This window comes from Chiloscyllium plagiosum, chromosome 6, assembly GCF_004010195.1.
Source record: "Chiloscyllium plagiosum isolate BGI_BamShark_2017 chromosome 6, ASM401019v2, whole genome shotgun sequence".
Taxonomy (NCBI): Eukaryota; Metazoa; Chordata; class Chondrichthyes; order Orectolobiformes; family Hemiscylliidae; genus Chiloscyllium; species Chiloscyllium plagiosum.
This window is the reverse complement of record NC_057715.1, coordinates 85,550,037-85,556,763: the sequence shown is the minus strand read 5'-3', so window position 1 is coordinate 85,556,763 and position 6,727 is coordinate 85,550,037. Positions and strand designations below refer to the sequence as shown.

The following is a 6,727-nucleotide window of genomic DNA, read 5'->3' as shown; positions in this document are numbered from 1 at the left end:
GAGGCTGAGGGGTGACCTTATAGAGGTTTACAAAATTATAAGGGGCATGGATAGGGTAAATAAGCAAAGTCTTTTCCCTGGGGTCGGGGAGTCCAGAACTAGAGGGCATAGGTTTAGGATGAGAGGGGAAAGATATAAAAGAGACCTAAGGAGCAACATTTTCACACAGAGGGTGGTACATGTATGGAATGAGCTGCCAGAGGAAGTGGTGGAGGCTGGTACAATTGCAACATTTAAGAGGCATTTGGATGGGTATATGAATAGGAAGGGTTTGGAGGGATATGGGCCGGATGCTGGCAGGCGGGACTAGATTGGGTTGGGATATCTGGTCGGCACGGATGGGTTGGACCGAAGGGTCTGTTTCCACGCTGTACATCTCTATGACTCTAAGAAAGGGAGCCATCGTCTGGAGCACACATTAATACAAAAAGTATGGAGACAACATGCATTGAGAACCTATGGTTAGGTTACCTGGAGCTAGGGAGGAAATTGATAGTAGGACCACAAAGATAGAAATATGAGGATTACTCCCATTGCCACATATTGATCATTCTCAGTGCCACATGCTAGTGAGTGTTGAAATAGGGTGATGGGGGAGGATCAATGTACGAGTTGAGGTACAATGCTGGTGGGAAGATTTCTGGTTTGTAGGAAATTAGGACTAATAGTGGTAGAAGACACTTATTCAAGATGTGTCCAATTCTAATCTTACTTCAATTTCTCTACAGATCCATGGACTCCCACACCTTCTTTAACCATACTGGTACTCACCCTACCTCCTGTAAGGATTGCACTCCATTCTCCTGATTTCTTTATTTCCACTGCAACAGCTACAGATTCCAGTACGCTGACAGCTACCACCGTACATCTCAAAGTCACATGGCCAGAGCAACCTACCTCAATTCCTTTGAGGCAACAGGGAGCATTTTGAAAGAGTAGGTGCATTTACCAGGTTTCCCATATTACAACAGTGACGACACTTTGAAACCATTTCATTGGCTGTAAAATACTTTGGGATACTTTACAATTATGATGTAGGCTCCAAACTAATTAAAAACCTTAGTTTCTTTTAACTGGAGATCAAAGTTCAAATCTAACCGATTGTGTAAAATAGCCAGCAATATTTTAAAAAATGAGGAATTAAAGGAATCTCAGTTCACATCAATAATTTGAGGGGAAATCACAAATTTAAAAACAAACTCTGCACTGGATTGAATTAATTAATCTTATTAATTTTTCAATGTTATAGAGACATTTTTAGCCCTTCAAAATGTTTTCCCAAAGGAAGACTTGAAATGTGGTGAAACAACAAGGAAAGGTAATCTATAATAAGATTCAAAGAATTATAATGCCCTAGAGATAACATTTTCCAGAAACTGAAATCACGTTTTCTTCAGAATATGAATCATTAAAACTTGTAATTTCTTGTAACTTAAGTCTTTAACAGACCCACTCATACTTTGTGCTATGTATTGTTCGAATATTCAATGGCTACTTCAAAGTGTGTAGTGAGCAAATTCAATGGACATTTTCAAAAGTGAATTGAATACATAATTGTGAAAGGAAAACACTGCAGGGTGGGGAACCAGAGCAGATCTGGAACTAAGTGGTTGGCTCTTTCAAAGTGTGGCACAGAACTGATGAAAGGAATGAACTCTTTTCCATAGTATTCTAAGAAGACCAGAATAATTCTGACTTAAATTATCTATTATAGCTCCCCAAAGTGGCGGCACGGTGGCACAGTGGTTATGCTTCGGCGGGGCGGTGTGGACTTGTTGGGCCGAAGGGCCTGTTTCCACACTGTAAGTAATCTAATCTAATCTAAAAAAAATGTATGTAAGCAGACTATTGTGCAATGTCAATATAAAAACCTACCAGATGTAGTACTAGTTTTTGGTACCACAGAATTTGAAAATGTTATCTCTCAAATACACTGTATATTAGCAGATACTTACTTCTTTCCTGATGGAACTTTTTGCAGGTTTTTACAGCAAAAAAGATGTTTCCCTTCTCTACTAGCTTTCCCTGTAAAATGATACATAAAATTGTTTGAAGATTCTAAACAAATTGTAACACAACTGTAAACTTTTGACTTCAGCATTCTACAAAATGTAAATTAAATAAAACGTAAATACTCGTTTGACTTAGTGAGGGCTCTTGATTCCATTGTAAAAGGTTGTGGCTTTAACCCTGCTTCCAAGAATTAAGCCCATGTACTGAATGGATCCTTTTAGTGCAGATGTTAAACTGAGATCTCATCTGCATGCTTGTATGGAAATAAATGATGCATTTGAACTACACAAGGAACAGCAGGGAAATTCCCCTAACCAATATTTATCCTTTAAACAACACCAATGAGAAAAGCTGATCCAGTCTTAACACGGCATTCTTAATTAGTGATGCCATTGCAAACTGAGTAGCAGGTTTGTTAGGATAATTAAGTTTATACAGAAAATCAATTGAATTAATTACTTCTGGTTACTTTAAGAGAACCTGTGCACTATCACTATATTAAACTTGATGTTGCTGGATAGTCCACTGTAAGGTGGCCCAATAAACAAATAAAATAATTGTTTTGCTGAATCCAGAATGCTCCTGTTTGGTTGCTCTTTTGAGAATTTTTCATTCCTGAGAAAAAGCCAAAAATGGCACTTCAAAACTCCACCATCAAAACTGGATTTTCTCCTCGGTAAACAATGAATGGATTGCAACCAAATGATATTATAAGAATTTATGTTACATCAGGTAAATTGTTGTTTTAAATATGTGAACTTATTATTACCACATGTACTTGAATGTTCTAAAATATTCAATGCAAGAGGCCTAACAGGGAAGGCAGATGTACTCAGGACACGGTTAGGAACATGGGACTGGTATGTCATAGCAATTACAGAAACATGGCTCAGGGATGGACAGGACTGGCAGCTGAATGTTCCAGGATACAAATGCTACAGGAAGGACAGAAAGGGAGGCAAGAGAGGAGGGGAATGGCGTTTTTGGTAAGGGATAGCATTACAGCTGTGCTGAGGAAGGATATTCCCAGAAATACATCCAGGGAAGTTATTTGGGTGGAACTAAGAAATAAGAAAGGAATCATCACCTTAGTGGGATTGTATTATAGACCCCCTAATAGTCAGAGGGAAATTGAGAAACAAACTTGTATGGAGATCTCAGTTATCTATAAGAATAATGGGCTGGTTATGGTAGGGGGTTTTAACTTTCCAAACATCGACTGGGACTGCCATAGTGTTAAGGGTTCAGTTGGAGAGGAATTTGTTAAGTGTGTACAAGACAATTTTCTGATTCAGTATGTGGATGTACCTACTAGAGAAGGTGCAAAACTTGACCTACTCCTGGGAAATAAGACAAGGCAGGTGACTGAAGTGTCAATGGGGGAGCACTTTGGGGCCAGTGACCATAATTCTATTAGTTTTGAAATAGTGATGGAAAAGGATAGACCAGATCTAAAGGTTGAAGATCTAAACTGGAGGAAGGATAGCTTTGACGGTATTAGGCAAGAACTTACAAAAGCTGATTGGGCGCAGATGTTTGCAGGTAAAGGGACATAAATGGGAAGCCTTCAGAAATGAGATAACGAGAGTCCAGAGAAAGTATATTCCTGTCAGGGTGAAAGGAAAGGCTGGTAGGTATAGGGAATGCTGGATGACTAAAGAAATTGAGAGTTGATTAAGAAAAAGAAGGGAGCATACATCAGGTATAGACAGGATAGATGGAGTGGATCCTTAGAAGAGTATAAAGGCAGCAGGAGTATACTTAAGAGGGAAATCAGGAGGGCAAAAAGGGGACATGAGATAGCTTTGGCAAATAGAGTTAAGGAGAATCCAAATGGTTTCTGCAAGTACATTAAGGACAAAAGGGTAACTAGGGAGAGAATAGGGCCTCTCAAAGATCAGCAAAGATCGCCCTTTGTGTGGAGCCGCAGGAGATGGGGCAAATAATATATGAATATTTTTCATCAGTATTTACTGTGGAAAAGGACATGGAAGATATACGATGTAGGGAAATAGATGGTGACATCATGAAAAATGTCCATATTACAGAGGAGGAAGTGCTGGATGTCTTGAAATGCATAAAGGTGAATAAATCCCCAGGATATGATCAGGTGTACCCTAGAACTATGTGGGAAGCTAGGGAAGTAATTGCTGGGCCTCTTATCGAGATATTTGCATCATCGATAGTCACAGGAGAGGTGCCAGAAGACTGCAGGTTGGCTAACGTGGTGCCACTGTTTAAGAAGGGTGGTAAGGACAAGCCAGGGAACTATAGACGGTGGTAAGGACAAGCCAGGGAACTATAGACCAGTGAGCCTAATGTTGGTGGTGGGCAAGTTGTCGGAGGGAATCCTGAGGGACAGGATGTACATATATTTGGAAAGGCAAGGACTGATTAGGTAGTGTCAACCTGGCTTTGTGTGTGGGAAATCATGCCTCAAAAACTTTTTTTAAGAAGTAACAAAGAGGATTGATGAGGGCAGAGCAGTAGATGTGATCTATATGGACTTCAGTAAGGCGTTTGACAAGGTTTCCCCATCAGAGACTGGTTAGCAAGGTTAGATCTCATGAAATACAGGGAGATCTCGCCATTTGGATACAGAACTGGCTCAAAGGTGCAAGACAGAGGGTGGTGATGATGGGTTGTTTTTCAGACTAGAGGCCTGTGATCAGTGGAGTGCCACAAGGATTGGTGCTGGGTCCAATACTTTTCATCATTTATATAAATGATTTGGATGTGAGCATTAGAGCCATAGTTAGTAACTTTGCTGATGACACCAAAATTGGACAGCGAAGAAGGTTACCTCAGATTACAATAGGATCTTGATCAGATGGGTCAATGGGCAGATGGAGTGTATTTTAGGTAAATGTGAGGTGCTGCACTTTGGGAAAGCAAATCTTAGCAGGACTTATACATTAATGGTAAGGTCCTAGGAGTGTTGCTGAACAAAGAGACCTTGGAGTGTAGGTTCATAGCTCCTTGAAAGTGGAGTCGCAGGTAGATAGAATAGTGAAGGAGGCGTTTGGTATGCTTTCCTTTAATGGTCAGAGTATTGAGTACAGGAGTTGGGAGGTCATGTTGCGGCTGTACAGGACATTGGTTTGGCCACTGTTGGAACATTGCATGCAATTCTGGTCTCCTTTCTACCGGAAAGATGTTGTGAAACTTGAATGGGTTCAGAAAAGATTTACAAGAGTTGGAGGATTTGAGCTATAGGGAGAGGCTGAATAGGATGGGGCTGTTTTCCCTGCAGCATCAGAGGTTGAGGAGTGACCTTATAGAGGTTTATAAAATCAAGAGGGGCATGGATAGGATAAATAGACAAAGTCTTTTCCCTGGAGTGGGGGAGTCCAGAACTAGAGGGCTTAGGTTAGAGTGAGAGGGGAAAGATATAAAAGAGACCAAAGGGCAACTTTTCCACTCAGTGGGTGGTACATATATGGAAAGAGCTGCCAGAGAAGGTGGTGGAGGCTGGTACAATTGCGACATTTAAAAGGCATCTGGATGGGTATATGAATAGGAAGGGTTTGGAGGGATATGGGCCAGGTGCTGGCAGGTGGGACTAGATTGGGTTGGGATATCTGGTTGGCATGGACGAGTTGGACCAAAGGGTCTGTTTCCGTGCTGTACATCTCTATGAGTCTATGTGAGTGGATACTGTTTTATGACTATTACTATTGAGATTCCAGACTGATACGAAAACTCTCAACACAGCATGCACCTGCTTTTTGTGGGGATCTATCTATATTTCACTATTTGTTCAGAGATATTTTTATGCAATATGCAATTTTGCACTCTGCTTCTGCACTTGCAATTTCAAGATAACAAAGTTACATTCGTGGTTTGAAGCCTTTCCTTTATGTTTCCTTTCACAATCTTCTTTGCTTCGATGAAAATAGGATCACTTCCAAAAGTCTCCCTTTACAATTTCGAGCCTGATGTGCTGTAATCATCCGTGAATCTCTTATTTAAACTTTCAGTTGATGTGTACAGAATATTTCAAAAAAGGAAGGACATATTGGATGTACCTTAATAGCGTTCACTACTTTGTATAATTTTTGAACATTATTTAACCTTTGATTTGCTCTATTGATTGTGTGCCACACTGAATATGAACTTCCCATGAGGAACCCAATAATTACACTCAACTCCTTTTTATTGTCACTGTTATTGCCTCTGTATTGACAGTGAACTTCTCTACTTAAAATACACTTGATATTTCTCACCCCATTTTCGAATGTGGTCTGGTTTCTCAGGATATGATCACGAACAGGGAAGTAATGACAACATTGGGATGGTCTCTCTGTGCATATTAGCTCATCAAGAACCCTGATAGTTAATAATATCAATGAGATGACCAAATGCCAAAAAATGACCCACTTGTCTAAAAAGTATGAAAGTAGCTAACATGCTAATCAAAATTCTCTTTTGGAAACTATTATTTGGGACAGGAATCTAGAGTGAAGTGCAAAATCTTGTCAAAGGTTGTAGTTCTGTTCGCCGAGCTGGGAATTTGTGTTGCAGATGTTTCATCCCCTGTCTAGGTGACATCCTCAGTGCTTGGGAGCCTCCTATGAAGCGCTTCTGTGATGTTTCCTCCGGCATTTATAGTGGTTTGTCTCTGCCGCTTCCGGTTGTCAGTTCCAGCTGTCCGTTGCAGTGGTTAGTATATTGGGTCCAGGTCGATGTGTTTGTTGATAGAATCTGTGGATGA

General features: G+C 40.4%; 1 protein-coding gene across 2 annotated transcripts in view; it reads right to left on the bottom strand.

Annotated features, from left to right (window-relative positions):
• The window catches only part of b3glcta (beta 3-glucosyltransferase a), a 176,530-nt gene that overhangs the window by 65,148 nt on the left and 104,655 nt on the right, over positions 1-6,727 (bottom strand). For both annotated transcript variants that reach the window (XM_043692053.1, XM_043692052.1), the window contains exon 10: positions 1,956-2,025. In XM_043692053.1, coding sequence (XP_043547988.1) covers positions 1,956-2,025 — 70 coding nt within the window. The remainder of the gene's footprint in view (positions 1-1,955; positions 2,026-6,727) is intronic.